The sequence below is a fragment of the Terrapene carolina genome, unplaced genomic scaffold, assembly GCF_002925995.2.
Source record: "Terrapene carolina triunguis isolate 2854851 unplaced genomic scaffold, T_m_triunguis-2.0 Scaffold95, whole genome shotgun sequence".
NCBI classification, from domain to species: domain Eukaryota; kingdom Metazoa; phylum Chordata; order Testudines; family Emydidae; genus Terrapene; species Terrapene triunguis.
In genome coordinates this window covers 24,615,729-24,632,773 of record NW_020664446.1, presented here as the reverse complement: position 1 = coordinate 24,632,773, position 17,045 = coordinate 24,615,729, and the positions used below count along the sequence as shown (strand labels likewise).

General features: G+C 38.3%; 1 protein-coding gene across 2 annotated transcripts in view; it reads right to left on the bottom strand.

Moving 5' to 3' along the window:
• Positions 1–17,045, bottom strand: part of MGMT (O-6-methylguanine-DNA methyltransferase) — a 286,389-nt gene that overhangs the window by 251,330 nt on the left and 18,014 nt on the right. For both annotated transcript variants that reach the window (XM_026651164.2, XM_026651162.2), the window contains one exon: positions 14,172–14,219. In XM_026651164.2, coding sequence (XP_026506949.1) covers positions 14,172–14,195 — 24 coding nt within the window. In that variant the 5' untranslated portion in view covers positions 14,196–14,219. The remainder of the gene's footprint in view (positions 1–14,171; positions 14,220–17,045) is intronic.

Below are 17,045 nucleotides of genomic sequence, written 5' to 3'. Positions count from 1 at the left end.
CAGTTATGCAGCTTCCTGATCACAGCTATGTTAACTCACCGTTCTTCCTTAAATGCAAAACTCACATTTCCAGGCCCACTGACAGAGGCTGCCAAATGTGATAGCATAAGCCAGGAACGGCCAAACAGTGGCTCATAAGCCACATGCGGCTCTTTTACTATTAAAGTACGGCTTGCGGAGCCCCCCACGCCGCCCCCCTTCTCCACCTATCAGATGGGGCGGGGGGGGGAGCTCAGGACCTCTGCCTTGCTGTGGGGTGATGAGGTAGGGGCTTCTGTCCAGCGGGGAAAGGGGGGGGTCTTGGGGCTTCAGCCCTGTGGGGAGCACCTGCTGGGCTTCAGCAGGAGTGGGGCTGAAGCCCTGAGCCCTGGCAGGTGCCTCCTGCGGGGCTGAAGCCCCGACCCTGGCTCCCAGCAGACATACCCCAGCTCTTGAACTTCTAAACATTGTTGTATGTGGCTCGGAGGGCAAGTAAGTTTGGCCACCCCTGACATAAGCCCTCAAACACACACAGAGTTTGATTACACTATATTCAAAAGTCACTTCACCAATAATATCGCCTCACTTTCAGATTCAAATAAGCAAGTATCAAGAAGAGCAGAAACCAAGTGCAAGTCGCCAAAGAAATCTTCAAAGAATTTGCTTGCCTTCTGTATCCACTTGATAAAAAAAGAAATATTTGAAGATGGAATATTTCATTGAGTCAGTGATGAACAAATGCCTCAGCCTAACATTGGGAAGCACTAAGTTTTCAGAGATGTGGTATTTCAGATTAGACATCAATTCAAGTTTGCAATTAGTTATATTCATTAAAGAATCCAAGGCATTTTTCCAATGAGTTTGATATATTAGCCCTATATTCATAGCCCAAACCAGAATTTAAACACCAATCCTATTGCAAAAAGTGTCAGAGCAGATGTTTGTATTGGTGTATGCACATATACTGCAGAGTGCTTGGGGGTGTGTGTGTGTATATATTATTCCCTTCAAAAACATAATTAAATAATAATAATACATTATTAAAAAATGGTATTAGGGCTGCAAAGTCAAGCACTCAGAAGTTAGAAAATGCCAGAATTAAGGTTGCCTGTGCAAGCTTAATACAGTGCCCTTGTACAACCTTTAATTTCACAGACTCTATACTTTAAGGCCAAAAGGGACCATCATAATCATCTAGGCCACAGAATCTCAGTCTCCTATTCTTGGTAATAAACCCATAATCTCTAGCTGAGTTACTAAAGTCCTCAAATCATGATTTAAAGACTTCAAGTTACAGAGAATCCACCACTTAGTTCAAACAAGCAAGTGAAACCATGTCCCATGCCGGAGAGGAAGGCAAAAAAAACCCCCAAGGATCTCTGCAAATCTGACTTGGGGGAAAAATTCCTTTCTGACCCCAAATATGGCGGTCAGATCCTGAGCATGTTGGCATGACCCACCAGCCAGACACCTGAAAGAAAATTCCCTGTAGTAACTCAGAGCCCTCGCCGTCTAGTGTCTCGTCTCCAATGGCCGTTGGAAATATTTGCTACTAGCAGTCACCCATGAGCCACATGCCATTGTAGACAGCCTCCTCATAAACTTAGCTAGCTCAGTCTTGAAACTATTTAGGTTTTTTGCCCCCATTGTTCCCCTGGGGAGGCCGTTCCAGAACTGCACTTCTCTGATGGCTAGAATCCTTCATCTAATTTCAGGCCTAAACCTGTTTATGTCCAGTTTATATCCATTTATTCTTGTGACAACTGTCCCTTATCTCCCTCCCTGGTGTTTATCCCTCTGATATATTAATAGCATGCAATCATATCTCCCCTTAGCCTTAGGTTCTCCTTTCCTCTGATCATCCTAGTAGCCCTTCTCTGCACCTGTTCCAGTTTAAATTCATCTTTCTTAAATATGGGAGACCAAAACTGCACACAGTATTTCAGATGAGGTCCCACCAGTGCCTTGTATAATAGTAATAATACTTCCCTATCTCTACTGAAAATAACTCTCCTGAATGCATCCAAGGATTGCATTAGCTTTTTCCACGGCTGCAGCACATTGGCGTCTCACAGTCATCCTGTCATCAACCAGTATACCCAGATCATCGTCCTCCTCTGTTGTTTCCAACTGATACGTTTCCTGTTTATAACAAAAAATTTTTAGTCCTTAAGTGCATGACGTTCACTATTAAATTTCATTCCATTGCTATTACTCCAGTTTTCATGGTCATCCAAATATTCTTGTATGATATTCCAATCCTTCTCCGTATTGGCAATACCGCCCAACTATGTGCCATCCGCAAATTTCCTCAGCACACTCCCACTTTTTGTGCCAAGGTTACAAATGAAAATGTTAAAGACTGATCCGTGAGGAACTCCATTAGTGATGTCTCTCCAGCCTGACAGTTCAACTATCAGTCTGACCTGCTGTAGTCTTCCCTTTAATCAGTTTCTTATCCACCTTTCAGTTCTTATATCAATCCCCATTTTCTCCAATTTAACTAATAATTTCCCATGTAAAACAGTATCAAATGCCTTATTGAAATCCAGGTGGATTAGATCTACTGCATTGCCTTTGAGAAGATTGATTTTTTAGACAAAAAGACAGAGATCATGTTGATCTGTCACAATCTACCTTTTGTAAAACCATGTTGTATTTTATCCCAATTACCATTTACCCCTATGTGTTGAACTACTTTCTCTTTCAAAATTTGTTTCAAGACCTTGCATACAATTGAGGTTAAACTAATCGGCCTGTGGTTTCCCAGTTCATCTTTTCTCCCCCTTAAAATAGGTACTATATTTGCAGTTTTCCAGTCATTGGGTAATACCCCCAAATTTACAAATTCATTAAAAATCCTTGTTTGCAATATCAGAGCCCACTGATTGGGTCCCATTAAGCTGTTTGAGACTTCCATCTTGGATGTGGCAATTTCTTCTTCCATATCCTTGTTTCCACTAGCACGCTGCCACTACCCCTAACCTCATCACTACCCTTATTAAAATCTGAGGTAAAGTATTTAAAAGTGTTGGGACATGCCTAGATTATCTTTAATCTTTACCTCATCCTCAGCGCTTAATGGTCCCACTTCTTTCCTTGTTTTCTTATAATTTATATGGCTAAAGAACTTTTTATTATTGGTTTTAAATTCTTTTGCAAGGTCCAACTCTGAGAATTACCAAAAACCTAGCACTTTTCCCCTACGCCTTCTGACCTCCAACAGATCGCTTGCCTCGCTGATCGATGGATTCTTCCATTCCTTGTATGCTTTCTGCAAGGGAGGTAAATTCAGTTTAAAAAGTTAACCATTTAAACGATTAAAAATATTTTGTTTAAACGGTTAACCGATTAAGCGGCTGGGGCCACTCCGACTGGGGCCAGTATGGCTGGGGCCGGCACAGGGCCCCCGGGGCCACCCATGGGGTTAACGGTTAAGGCAGGTTAACATTTTACATCCATACTTTCTGCTCTCTCTTAATAACCTCTATATGATGCTTATTCATCCAGTTTGGTCTGCAATCCTTTCCTATGAATTTTTTCCCCTTGCTTGGGATACAGGCTTCAGATGGCTTCTGCAACTTTGACTTATAGTAATTCCAAGCCTCATCCACATTCAGATTTTGAGTTCTTCAGTCTAGTCCACTTCTTTCCATACAGAAGGGACGGTGCTCATTGAATGAATGGCTATTCAATATATTTTATCCTCATGGGTCACTGTGTGACCCAAGGCCTTATTAATTGCACTGCACACTATTCAAACCTTTCTCTAAAGACAGAATTAACAATTTCCTCATGGGATTTTCTACAGTAATCTTCACCATAGTGTCTGAGTGCTCCACAAATATTAATGAATATTGTGTTGTTGTCACACCATGGGCAGAGTGGAGGTCTACTGTACCAATATCATGTTCTTGTGAAGTCATTCCTTCCCCCTCTCCAAAAAAAAAAATCTGGGGATAAATCACCTCTTTATTTTAGAAATCCCACAATATCTATCGGAAAAAGAAATACACATTGTACAATTGATATCCACAGCAAACCTTCAGGTTAGCAGAACATAACAATGTATTTCAGGCCCATATACTTTGTTCTTAGTGAAGTTGTAATACACGCCTTTCAGTTGTTGAATAGGATTGTAATCCAGATGAAGATTTTTGAACCTAGAAAGTTACTCTGAGATATGTTCCACACTACTCATGTGCCATACAAAGTGTTGCCTAATTAGCCTTCTCAGTGTATAGATGTAGAACATAGCAGAGGAAGTTAAAAATTCTGTGTTTCCACAAGTGCATAATCATAAAAAGAAAAAATGTTTGGCTTCACCCATCTGGCTTTCAGACGCCCTATCTAAATTTAGTTCCTAGATCAATTCAATTTCTCACACAACTGCAATCTTCAAGATTTTCATATAGAAAGCTACGCCCATCGATCATAATCTGTGTTATTAATTTGCTATTTTCTAAAATCTAGAACCAAAGGTTTCAAGTCTTATATCCATTACAAACACAGTACCTTTTGATTTTCCCCAACGTTTTGCTAATATTCACACTGGTCTACTCAGTAAATCCAACATTGTTTGTTAAGCCAAACCTGTAATTTCAGATGATGTGAAAACACACGCTGCACTCTTGCTTCCTGGCTAGTGGAAGTTAGGAGTGAAATGTCAAATCTTAAGTGCTTCCACATTTATTTTACCTTCCCAGGAACTAATACCAGTGACTAAAGGAATTAGATTTCAAAAATAAAAAAGGACAACTGAAAGAAGTCTACCATTACAGCCATTCTCCATGTCGGCCTTCCCATGAGCCTACACAAGCCACCCACTGAATTCTAATGTAGATGGCTCATTCACCCCACACATACATAAAACACAACACCTGTTTTCTAAAGCATTTTTTAAATAATTTAACCAAAAAATTCTTTAGAATACATTAATTTTGCACACACAAAAAATATATCAAAGGGAACAAAGTGATCTTCTGTTGTCCCATCATATTATGCTACTAATCCTCTTTGGGTAGTAATCAAAAGACCCAAAATGCCAAGCTATAAAAATTTATTTCCAAGTAGTAGAGGCCTCTGGCTCTTTGGCAAAATCTTCAGTCAGTTGTGTTGGCAGGCGAGGAGTTCTCTTGGTCTGTCATTTGCAAAGCTTTCAATACATTTGTCAGGGCTTTCTCATTGTCTTAAACTATATTTTTTCTTTATTTTATTTCTAAGGGAACTAGGTGTTTTGTTTTTTAAATCACAAATCCATTCTTCACTAGATCACATATTTTGATCATATAAAGGAGTCTTTTCTTCAAGCACATATAAAAAGCATACATTATTGTACTGGCATACCAATTTTAGAATTGTTCCTTGTATTAGAATATAGCAGGGATCAGTAGCCTTTGGCATGCGGCACGTCAGGGAAATCCATTGGCAGGCCGGGACGGTTTGTTTATCTGCAGCGTACGCAGGTTCTGCCGAACCCAACTCCCACTGGCCGTAGTTTGCAGTTCCAGGCCAATGGGGGCTGCGGGAAGCGGCAGCCAGCACATCCCTCGGCCCACTCCACTTCCTGCAGCCCCCATTGGCCTGGAATGGCGAACCGTGGCCCATGGGAGCTGCAATCGGCCGAACCTGCGTACGCTGCAGGTAAACAAACCGTCCCGGCCTGCCAGTGGATTTCCCTGACGTGCCGCATGTCAAAAGTTGCCGACTCCTGGTATATAGTCTACTGTACTTACACATGAAATCTTAGTTGAGGGTTATTCTCTGACAGAAATCTAGATCTACTTGGTCTCCAATACTTGCCTGTAACTTATTTTACAAAAACTCTCCCTAAACCAGACAAATACAAATGTTTGTTTTATTCCGCACCCCCTTGCCACCTCTACCTCCCAAAGAAACATTTTTACAACATTTTAATTAAATAAACAGTAGCCAGTGTAATAAATCTGACAATATTACAAGCATTTTGATATTGGAATAGCTGTCATTACTCAAAATTACAGTGAAGCGCCTGCAAACTTTTCATGTAACAAAGTTCCATGCCTTTTATATATTCCAGCTGTCACATATAGTGAAAAGGGTAAGAGAAGACAGTTCTATATAAGGTGTAGACTCAGTGCACTGCATGAATTATAGGCAAAGCTGTTATTTGGGCAGAAATTTTCCATGCAGAATGTCCACAATATTTTACCCATGTTAAAAAAATAAACTCTGTTTTGTTGAGAAGTTCTAGAACCTTCATGCTTTGGATTGAGAATTTGAATGTGGCAGTGTATTTGCCCTGGTACAAGGGATCTGCCTTTTTGCCATCTTTATGAAAAGAGTTTTGCAGCTAAATTCTCTGAAAATTCAATCTGTAATGTGCATGCTACAGCCCAGACTACAGGGACTGGGCAAGACTTTCTCAGCAAGTCTTCTTCCCCATTGCTAGGTGCCAATGTGGCACAAAGCACAAGATCTGAAAGAAGGGAGAATGTGTCTTTTGTGCTCTCCATGCTCTCCTTGCAGGCACTCAAGCAACATGAAGGAGGAGGAGGAAACAGCCTGAATCAATTACAGAGACATGAAGAGGGGGTTGGATAGGGTAGGATCCAGGATTCGCATGGTAAAGAGTCAGGAGATGCGGTGTTGGGCAGGAGCAAAGCAAAAAGAGAGATCTCCTGGTTAAGGCAGGATGAGCACACAACATGTCAATGTTGTTAGTCACTTCACTTAATGCACAACTGGTATGTGCTCAGATATTATAGTAATAAGCATGGTTTAAGAACTTATACTGAACAAAACGATAGAAAAAGAGGGAACTTAATGATGCCCTGGAGAACTGGATTCTTGCTAAGTACTCTGAAAAATCATATTGAACACCCAAAATTAGGGGACACTTGACAATTTTAGCCTTAATATCTCTGTGCCTCAGTTCCCCATCAACATGAGAATAAATACCATCTAATCTCACAGAGATGTTATGAAGATAAATAAGATCTTCTAACCTTAAGATTCTAAAATTTGGTGCTGCACACTTAATGAGGAGGATAAGAAGCAATTTTGGATAACTACCTATACACTGAATGAGGCAGGGATCCTGTGAGAAAAATATTAGTATGTGATGTGACTAAAGACTATTTTAATGATTATGAAAAAAGCACAAGATCTGAATGAATGAACGTTGCACAGGCAGCCTTAAACATGGCATTCTGAATACTGAATTTTGTAATTTGGTCTACATTTAAAAGTTAGATCGACATTGCTATGTTGGTCAAGGGCACAATATATATATATCCCTTACCGACATAGTAATGCTAACCTAACCCTCAGTTAGACACAGTTCTGTGGATGAAAGAATGCTTTACTGGCGTAGCTACTTCATTTGGTTATCCCATACCAATGGAAAAACCCTTCTGTTGGTGTAGGCTGTGTCTATACTGCAGGGTTATGCCTCATAGCTATGCTGACACATCTCCATAATATAGACATACCCTTAACATTCTTTTAATTTAGTTTATTTTATATTTAAAAAAACCTAAAGGTTTAATTCATTGGTGAGCACCTGAAATTCACAGATAATAAAGAGGATAGCCCAAGAATATGGACTATGAACGGCGTAACTCTGGTTGCGAGGATGTGAAGGTAGGTTCTTCCCCACAAGGCCTCTCTGGCACAGCTGAACCATACCAATTCTATTTCATGCATTCAATACCTTCCAGAGTATTTGACCATTAATATGAGTTTTCGCTACATTAAAAAGTATCATACTTTCTCCCTTTCTCTCAGTATCCTACCCCTGAATCAGAAATTCATGCAATCTCTCATACTTGCCTTACATTTCAGGCACAGATATGGGTCTAGAAAGGACAACATTATCTTTACAATTGAAGTAGTGAAAAATATCTTTTCCTTCTACGGAAGCAAATACATGCATTCCAAAAAAAACCACTATTGTTTCCTTTTTTGGCACTGAGATATTTTGCAATTTAACTGTTATTTTAGTCATTTAAAATTAAATCATTTTAATCACTGATCTAATAAGGCATTTTGAATGTGAGTTCTCTAAAAAATACAAGATCCTTGACTATGAAATATATTTATTTCACAAAATCAGAATGAGAAACGAAGCAGAGACTTAAAACTGGACTCCTTCTTAGGCATAAGAGCAGGGGTATTACAAGATTTAGACTTGCTGCGTAACAATGAGAGCTTAACATTTCCAAAACAGAGTATGAGACTCATGAAGTAGAAAAATGGACAGATGCTGCTATCCCTGTTTTCATAGTCTAAGCATGAACCCAGGTCTGAATCACTATTTTCTCTCATTCTGATTAGCCTCTGCTCAGAAAGCCATTCTTTGATATTAACAGTCTTGCTAACTGTTAACCCAAATGCAATCTTTCTTAGGAAAGCTGGGTGAGACAGTTGTGGTGCCACTCTGGTGGGAATTAGAATCCTCAGATTTCTTTAACCCCTGCCAATCAGGTTTCAGACTTCAGCAGGAGACAGAAATTGCATACGTAGCACTGGATTATGACTTCCATCTCGTGATGGAAAGGGAGGAAAGTGTCCATTGCTGATTCTTTGCTATATCAAGGCTTTTCATAATATACAGCAGAAGTCACACTTTTTCCAGTGCTAACCATATCTTAACAGTGTTTCATGAGTAAGGCCAGTTTATGGCACGGGTATGTTTATTAAACGTCATGGACAGGTCGCAGGCAACAAACAATAAATCATGGAGTTATTGAAGCCTGACATCACCAAATGGGTTAGTAGGGAAATATCAGCATGCTAAAGAAACCATAGCCATTGAACAACCAACCCTATGTCCCTATCTCACGTGAAATGATGAAGCTGGCTGACCCAGTGTTGAAGAGCGTGGAGCTCAAACAAGACCTAGCACGCTGAGGTTCAACCTAGACTACACGGTAGTGTGTTGGTAGAACTCAACTGGAAGGACTGCCTCAGGGAGTGCACCCACCATTATAGTAGTTCCACAATCTGGATGTGCTGTAGATCTTTTGTGGCTGACGTAGTTGCGTAGCTGAGAGAGAAGATGGTTTTTAGATCCATCTGCATGTGTAAGAGAAGCGTATCCTGTTCTTTCAGATGAAGACCCTTTTATTCCTGTCCTTGAAACTAGACTACCATAAAGCCCTTTACACCTTGAGACCATCCAGAAACGGAAACTAATAATAAGCATTGCATAGCAAAACCAGAAAATTACACTTGTGCTCTAATCAGCTATGGTCATTTGTTACTGTACCTTAAACATCTAATGGAAAGTATTTGTTTTAATTTATACCAACCTGCCTACACTTCTCTCAATTCATTGCCACAACAGATTCAATCAGCAACTCAGCAGAGGCCCTCAAGCTGGCAAACTCCTAGCTAAGTGTGTTTGATATACACACTCAATAGAAGTCAAAATAAAATAAACCAGTACACTGAGCTGCTGTTTTGTCTTGGGGTTATTTTTTTTTGCTGTTGGTTTTTTTGGGGGGTGGGGGAGGGGGAGGGGAGACGGGACGTAAAGAGTGCAGGACAGGAAGGAAAGGGCTGGTTGGAAGTTTCCAGTTCCATGGTTTGGTGCTCATAGTAGTCACATCACATTAGGGCTTAAATGTGCCATTATATGGAATAAAAAAATGGAATTTTACTGCCAGGTAATGAAAAGCAAAACACCAAGTGTCAGTGCAGTAGTATATAACAATCAGGGGGAAGTATTTTATCAATTAAAATGCCATGACAATATCCTTTTACCTATTTAACAAATAATTTTTATAAGTAAAATATCTGTATCTAGATACAGTATCTAGGAAAACATTACACAGAAGGAAGCAAAGAATCTCTGTTTTTTTGTTTTGTTTTCTAGACAAATATATAATACAATGAAAAATCTGAAGTACTATAGGCAATGAACATTAAGCTTTCCATACAATGCCATCAAGAGTTACTGTAAAAGTGGTATAAATATTACATTTAAGAACTGGTTATATTTTGAAACTAAGCAAATACAAAATTTAACTATCATAACGATTCTGTATGGGTATACATATGCATACCCATTTACAAAAAGCGTAAGCATATATTTAAGTACACCTTCTGTTACACAGTTAAGCTATGCACATAGACATACATATGAACTTATTGTATCTGCAAGGAGAAGAAGAGATAAGAATTTTACCAGGTATTGGTACACCAGACAAAATGTACTGCTTCTTAGATTTATTTTCATTTTTGTTCTCTAATCCAAGAGGTAAAGAGTGAATTTAATATCAGGTAACATTTCATAATTTTTAGTATCATAATCCACAAAATTCCAAATCTGCTGTTTCTTGCATTCTCTGAAAAGCCAAAGTCAGCTAAATAAGAGATAATGTAACTAGGCATAACACAATAAAAGATATTACCTTCACAATGCATTATTGCTGCCAATTATAAGAATCACTTCAACTTAATTTCAAAAGCACAATCACCCTCAACTGTAACAGTCTCTTTTTTTAAATTTCAAACACTATTACATTAAGGCAATAACTCACCTTCCAGCTATAATATCAGTCTCCCTTATTGCAAAAATACATTTCATAAATACTTCTCATCGACAAGTCAAGCTAATTCAGGTTAATTTTATTGTATTTTGGTGCTATCTCACATTTGTGTGCAATTACCTTTATCATTTTATTGCCATGCCAGAAAATAATCAGAGCAATTATTTGAAAGAGGTGGTGTATAAACTCTAAATCACACTTGCTGGCATTTTTGATAAAATAGCAGCTTTATCTCAGAAAGTGGCAGGGACATCGGATAAATCATGCATCAGTCAAGTGTAGCTGACCCCCAAGTGCATTGCACAATATCAGAAGTGCTTCAAAAGAAACTTTCCTACATCATCCATCATTCTTCATAATACTAAAATAGCTACACCTGAAGAGTAGGAGCTGGAAAATAATAATAAAAAAACAAATCCAAGCAATATGGTTCAAAGCCATTAACTGTGTTCCCTTTTAAACTAAAAAGATAGTGGGGAACCTGGACTTTGCTCATAAACAAATATGACTTCATTGCAATAATCAGCTGTAAAGTGAGTAATATGAACAGTTTTAAATATAAATGAAACACCTAATGTAACTGTGTGCAAAAACCAACGAAAGATTACCAACACACACAAAGATACAAACAGACTCAAAATATATATGAGACAGAGCTATATGTAACAAAATGGCAGATAAATTATCTGTTAAGGGAACACATTATATTCCTGCCCTAACAAGAGGCGATACAGGAAGATTCACATTAATATTGTGGTTTTGATTCTGCATTACAGGAGTATGAGTACTATGTGTATAAATATAGAATAACTCATCATAAGTAGGACACGGAGCCCAAAAGAATTCAGTTAATGTTATGATTAAAACAAGAACATCTGCATGGTTAGTGGCTACTAAGTTTCTGAATCCTAGCAGCCAGACTATGGCCACACAGGGGAAAAAATACCACCGTATTTGCATACTGATGCGTATGCAAGTTTCTTCAGAAAAACTCATTCTCGGACAACATATTTTTTAACCATACTCTCACGCATAAAGGAGCAGGCACTCCACCTTCCTGAGAATTACCTCCTCTCAGTTCATAGGCTCATGCCAGGGGCTCCACCTCATTTACACTTATACACATCCTGAGTGCACACTTGCATTAGACGCCAGCAGCCTTGTACTCCCATGATGGACACTGCACAAGGCCTTGCAGGATCAAGGCTTACATGTTAAGTTGTGGTGCAAATACAATGATTTTGGAAAACACTCATCTCTATATCTGGCTTTTTTCAGAAACCATTTTCTCAGTTTCAGCAAACTAAATGCTCCTGTAAAACTGTTCAGTGAATCATGCAGTCTTTTTTTTTTTTTTTTTTAAAGGGTCAATTATCATCTATTTCAGATTCATGTCTTCTGTCACTCTAACGTGGTTTAACTTGTCAGAATAATATGTTAAACCAATTATACATTATAAATAGGCTTCGCAGAATTCAATTTTTGTTTTTTCATAATTTTGACTGGTATCGATATTTATTTTTAAGTATTGTTTTATTTTTATCAGTTTAAATTTTCCATACTTGCAGGAAATTAGGGGGGGAGGTCAGACAATTATTTAAGGACAGCAGATGTTCAGATTCAGAAAGTTAAAGCTTTACACCCATTAAAACACAAATTGTCAACATCACATCAAAATATACAAATAAAATATCCTTAAATCAAACTCTAACAACTTTCCAAGCAGTATTTTTCTTACCTTGCCTGTCTGTAAATTTCTATCATCATCTATGGAAATACTTTTTTGTCAATGTGTGAATGGTGAAATCAATGTTTGCTGACATTTAACCAGTAAAAATCTAATCCTTGCAAGCCTAATTATAAATATCTCTAATTCTAACTAATGAAACAGAATGTGTTACAGTGTACAATTTTATTGTATGCAGAACAAAAGAAAGGAGTCAATATTATATTAAAAAGCAACAGAGAGTCCTGTGGCACCTTTAAGACTAACAGATGTATTGGAGCATAAGCTTTCGTGGGTGAATGCCCACTTCGTCGGATGCATGACGATATACTACTATATGCTATTATGTCTTCACACAGTACTAGTCAAAATCCTTCTCCCTACATTATACCAAATCAGGAGAGTTTGAATTTATTTTAGTTTTAGCATTCTGCCTCCTCAGATATCAAGAGAAACCCCATCCAACAACTAATGAAAGTAAGTGGGGAAATGAAAAGGTTAAATAGACCATAAATTATTATTAGTTTCATTTAGTTTGCCAGCTATATCATGTCTAGCTGTGAATGAGATTGAACTACTGATTCCTTTAAAAAGTCCCCCGGTTGTTTGAAAATGAATAATATTTCTCTGCGATTAACCCCAAAATACCTGCTACAGGATATGCTTTCAGGAAGCAAGTGTACACACAAATATACTGCAGGAATACATTAAAAACACAAAGATGGTTTAGAAAGAAAAATCAAACACAAAACCCAAAAATCATGTTTCTTGATTTTTTCCATGTATCAAACTATTCCACTTTTTAAAAATAAAAAATACACCTCTACCCCGATATAACGCGACCCAATATAACACGAATTCACATATAACGCGGTAAAGCAGCGCTCCGGGCGGCTGGGGTTGCACACTCCGGCAGATCAAAGCATGTTCAATATAACGCAGTTTCACCTATAATGCGGTAAGATTTTTTGGCTCCCGAAGACAGCGTTATATCGCGGTAGAGGTGTAATAAGTCATTGAAAAGGGTCTAGAAAGATTGACACTGATTTTACACTAACAAAAAAAGGTATTTCCACTACAGGGTACACAAGATGGAAATGCACAAAGATACTATTCCAAATACATTACATTACACCATGTAAACCAGACTGAAGCTATGGGATATCTGCCACTATTTTATTTAGACATTTTTATAGCAGTACCAGGATTACCTATACAAGTTTGATTTTACTAAATGTTACATCCCATGAGGCCTGATATTAATCCTGCCACAAATGTAATGAGTACAGTGCAAAAATAGTATTTATTACTTGTGGTCATTCATTACTGATAGTCTTCTTGATGATTTGAAGAACAAAGTCATTAGCAACATTAGCATTGGCTACAAAGGGAAAGACTTTCCATGAATTAAATAGATGTTCATTAACTAATCTTTAGGAGATAAAATTTTCACATAAAAAGGTTTTCTGCTTTTTTCTGAGTTTTCTGCTATATTATGACGTTTTCTTACTTTTCCCCATAAACACAATCATCTTCCTAAACATCTGAGCCTATCTCAACTCATAAGCACAAAACATCCAAAAAGTCACAAAATGATTCTGTAATAAAAAAGATATTCATTCTGTAATAAAGGCTATACTAATTATGAAGGGGCAGAAAACAGAAAACTTTACACTAAAAATACAGCACTGTCCTATTAGTTTATGCTCTGTGGAAGATAGATATGTGATGGGGAAAGGTCCACTGATGCCTGTTACCAACCATGACAGAGCTACAGAGATTTACAATGCAGCATCAATCTTGTCAACTGAATTCTTAACACTGACTGCTGGACACTAGGGAAAAACACAAACTATGTTATGTGAACTCTTTTGTAATGCTGTTACTTTCTATGTGTACCTAAATGCAAGGATATTTTCACAGGAACTTACTTTTTGATGAAGTCTTGATGCCATGTTAAGTACACGAAGGAGTTTTGCCTATAAGAAAGGAAAAGGAAATCCTGTTAGAAAAAGATAAGGCTACGACAACTCAAATTTCATAAACCGTTGACAAGAAAAGCACGTCAACGTTATCATTTCACCTCTTATTACACGATATACTGTTAGGATTATGATTACAAAAGTGGGCTCTAAATTTCAGGGCTTGCAGTATCAAAAGGGGGATGGACTGCTTTTTTGCAAGCAAACAGGAATTTTAAAGTTCACTAGGTCATCTATCATCTGTAATGAGCCATAATCAACAGATGAAATGTGGAGGACTTCTCTCATCACAAGCCCTGTAAAACTTTGATCCACAGGATAAGAATGCACTTTAAGAAGTGCCCCATTCCTGTAAAAATATTACTTAAAATAATAGACTGTGCTTCTGAGTTATTAAATACTAAGTACCTTTTTTGTTTTAGGAAATACATACGTATATTTTAAGGAAGGAAAATAAGGGAGCTATGTGAAGGGTAGTCTGGATCTAAGAGCAAAAGGAAGGCAGATTCCAAGATAAAATACGTATTTTACATAGTACTTAAGCAAAGCAGTTTCATCGTAACTGCTGTCATCCTATATCAGCTGATCTCAACATCTGAATTTAAATGTAACCTGCAAGGAGGGGGGGGGGGGAAATGGGTGGTTTTCAGATGCAAAAAAGGCCTCAAAGTTCTTTCACACATTTTTGTTTTGTACTTTAAACCTTAGCTATGATGTGTAGTTACACTGATGTCACTGCACATGTGCAAGCCCCTAGTGTAGCCATGCTGCACTGCTGCAGTAAGTCTACACCAGAGACTCAGAATGCACCGAGGACCTGCACTGATGTAATAAGTCTACACCAGAAGCCTGATCCAAAGTCTACAGAGGTCAGTTGAAAGTCTCCATAGTGACTTCAATGGGCTTTGTACCAGGGTCTAAGGCAGGGATAGGCAACCTATGGCACACGTGCCAAAGGCGGCATGTGAGCTGATTTTCAGTGGCACTCACACTTCCCGGGTCCTGGCCACCGGTCCAGGGGGCTCTGCATTTTAATTTAACTTTAAATGAAGCTTCTTAAACATTTTAAAAACCTTATTTACTTTACATACAACAACAGGTTAGTTATATATTATAGACTTATAGAAAGAGACCTTCTAAAAATGTTAAAATGTATTACTGGCACGCGAAACCTTAAATTAGAGTGAATAAATGAAGACTCGACACACCACTTCTGAAAGGTTGCCGACCCCTGGTCTAAGGGTATCACAAGTATAGTTTTGTCTGTGTTTCTACACCTGTGCAAAAAAGCCCAAAACAAAACAAAATCAATTTAGACAAGACCTTGGAAGTATTAGAAATGTTAAGTCTTATTTTTTCTTCGTTTGCTGGAGGTCTTTCTTATAAACTCGTGTGTGCATCAGGAGCGTTCTGGGCCCTTAATTAGAGGGGTGGAGGTGTTGAATCCTTAACAAGGAGATCACTTCTCCCAAGTGTTTCAGTTAAATGTGTATTAAAATAAAGAGCTTTATATAGCCTGAATAAAAATCACATCCTCTCTTAATCAGGCTAATCTTACATGTGACACCACAGCTACCACAGTTGTCCATAGAGTTTCAGACCTAAATTTCTAAGGTTAAAAAATAAAAAGACAGAGAGAGAGAGAGACACACACAAATATTTTAAATAGTGACTAATGATTTTGGATGCCTTAATTTTTGATTGCTCAGCTTGAGACACTTCATTTGGCGCTTATTTTATAAGTACTTTCTGAAAATCAGGTCCCTTAAAAGTTATTTTGAACTTGCATACCCCAAAATGTAGACACCTGAACTCACTTGGCACTTTTGAAAATCTTGGCCTTAAGTCTTAAAACCCCCCATACTTTTGACAGGTCATCTTAATAGAGCATAAAAGGAGAAAAAAAAATGGAAGCACATGAAGTTTTTTCTTTAGCAGATAACCTTCAAAAACTATCAACTTTCACCTTCAGTAAATATGTAAATTTGTATTGTTGATCTCAATCCAGGCACTCAAGTCAAATAAAAGAAACATGAATTTGTGTAGGTTTTTTTATTATTATTATATAGAAGCTTTGCTATGGCACTGATCTAAATATAATTTTTAAACAGATAATAAATTTAGCCATGTCTGTACTGATGTAGTTGGTTCTGATATTAACTGGGGTATGAATGCTTGGAATGACTAGACCCTGTCCTCTGGGAAGAATGTTTTTTTCTGATCTGGAATGATCAGAGTTCCTATGAACTCTGTTGTCCGCAATGGGTGAAAAATGTTCACAGTTCACTAGGAGGCCTCGCCAGGTGAAGAGAAGCAGAGCATATTCCAAGCTCACTGCTGTCCTCCACTGCAATCTGCCTCTGATCAACCAGTCATCCAAGTAAGGGTAGATGCGAACGTCTTGTAGTCTCAAAAAGCAGCAAAGACTCCTGTGGCACCTTATAGACTAACAGACATATTGGAGCATGAGCTTTCGTGGGTGAATACCCACTTCGTCAGATGCATGTAGTGGAAATTTCCAGAGGCAGGTAGGCATTGTCTATACCAACTAAGGAAGCGAGTCCATTGCATTTCAGACAGCTTTTAAATCCTGAAGGTTTAGAGTCTGCCATGGCAGTTGGCTTGAGGTGCCTCACCATACTGTAGAGGAGAGTGTATTGGAGTCTCATTCCCCCCTCCCCCGGAACATACAAAATAAAGGAGGATGAAGGGTTTTCCTTCAAGAAAATACTCTAGAAGATGAGTTTGAAGCTTGGAGAACAAATAGTGGGATGGACACTCATCAGGTTCCATCTGATTGCCACAGGTGGTAAGACAGAACCT